This window comes from Penaeus monodon, chromosome 22, assembly GCF_015228065.2.
Source record: "Penaeus monodon isolate SGIC_2016 chromosome 22, NSTDA_Pmon_1, whole genome shotgun sequence".
NCBI lineage: Eukaryota > Metazoa > Arthropoda > Malacostraca > Decapoda > Penaeidae > Penaeus > Penaeus monodon.
Window position 1 is genome coordinate 42,404,389 of NC_051407.1, and position 1,111 is coordinate 42,405,499.

Consider the following 1,111-nt stretch of genomic DNA (forward strand, 5'->3'; position numbering starts at 1 on the left):
ATCTTCCAAAATATCGTTACAGACACACAAGTACACACAAACACCTCGGGACAACACCTTCCCACCCATGCAACGGAATTCATCCCACGAAACCAACGCTATATATATACCACTCCAAACACGTCCGTCACATGCCACTCTCCCCTCCGTTCACTAAGGCCCCTGACGACTCACTGACGCCAGCTGCACCATACTTTTCTCTTCGTTATTTGGAAGGTACCTGTCTGTGATCTAGTGTTGCTCCTTCTGACTCCTGAGTGTGTTGGATGGAACATGATTAAACAAATAACTAAATTGTATTGGTGTCTGTGAAGACATGTGTACTTTGCATGTATAGAGTGTATTCGTATATTTGAAAAGAATGTGGTTAAAAGAAATTACTATATTATCTTTGTGTCTGTGTGCACGTGTGTACATTGCATGCATTGAATAAACTGGTTTATACAACCGGCCATTTGTTGCTTTCCCTGTATTAACTGAGAAACTTGTTTCAAGTAAAGAATGCAACTAAGGTATATTTGTAACTTTGATTATGTGTAAATAAATGCATTCCATTGACATCCGTCTAGGGTCACTCATTCCATATAACGAAATGCAATAAGTAGTGCGTCAACAGCATTTCATTTTCCTCTTATCACTTCGACCAGAAAGTACAAAAAGCGAAGAGTGGAAACTGCATTTTACACAAGTCCACAACCTCCGGCAAGCACTCACGAGATGCGTGAAAGCATACATGAGCCGCACTCGCCTCTTACCTTGACGGACATAGGTGTGAGCAGGAGAGGAACGACCGTGACAGAGACCGGAAAGAGAGACGTGCAGAGGCGGGCTGTTTCCTCGGGCAATCGCAAGGCAGATCTCACGGCTGGGTCACGTCGTCGCCGCCTCTTATAGGTGATCGCCCACCCACCTCCTGCAGCGCCTCGTCCAATCACACACGCCGGGCTCCCCTGACGCTTCTGTCATTCATCGCCTGGTAAACCGCCTGCCCGAAATGATATTGGTTGTGTGCGCTACCGCTGATGATGACCCGGAGCAGCTCTGCGAACACGCCGTGGCTAAGTGGAACCAGCAGCTGAGGCCGAGCTTATTAGCTCCAGTTGATGTCTGT

The 1,111-nt window shown here is 46.9% G+C and overlaps 1 protein-coding gene across 1 annotated transcript in view; it reads right to left on the minus strand.

Annotated features, from left to right (window-relative positions):
• LOC119587165 (eclosion hormone-like) overlaps positions 1 to 903 on the minus strand; it is a 14,898-nt gene extending 13,995 nt beyond the window's left edge. Inside the window, exon 1 of the mRNA XM_037935931.1 lies at positions 756 to 903. Coding sequence (XP_037791859.1) covers positions 756 to 767 — 12 coding nt within the window. The 5' untranslated portion in view covers positions 768 to 903. The remainder of the gene's footprint in view (positions 1 to 755) is intronic.
• Positions 904 to 1,111: the final 208 nt, after the last annotated feature.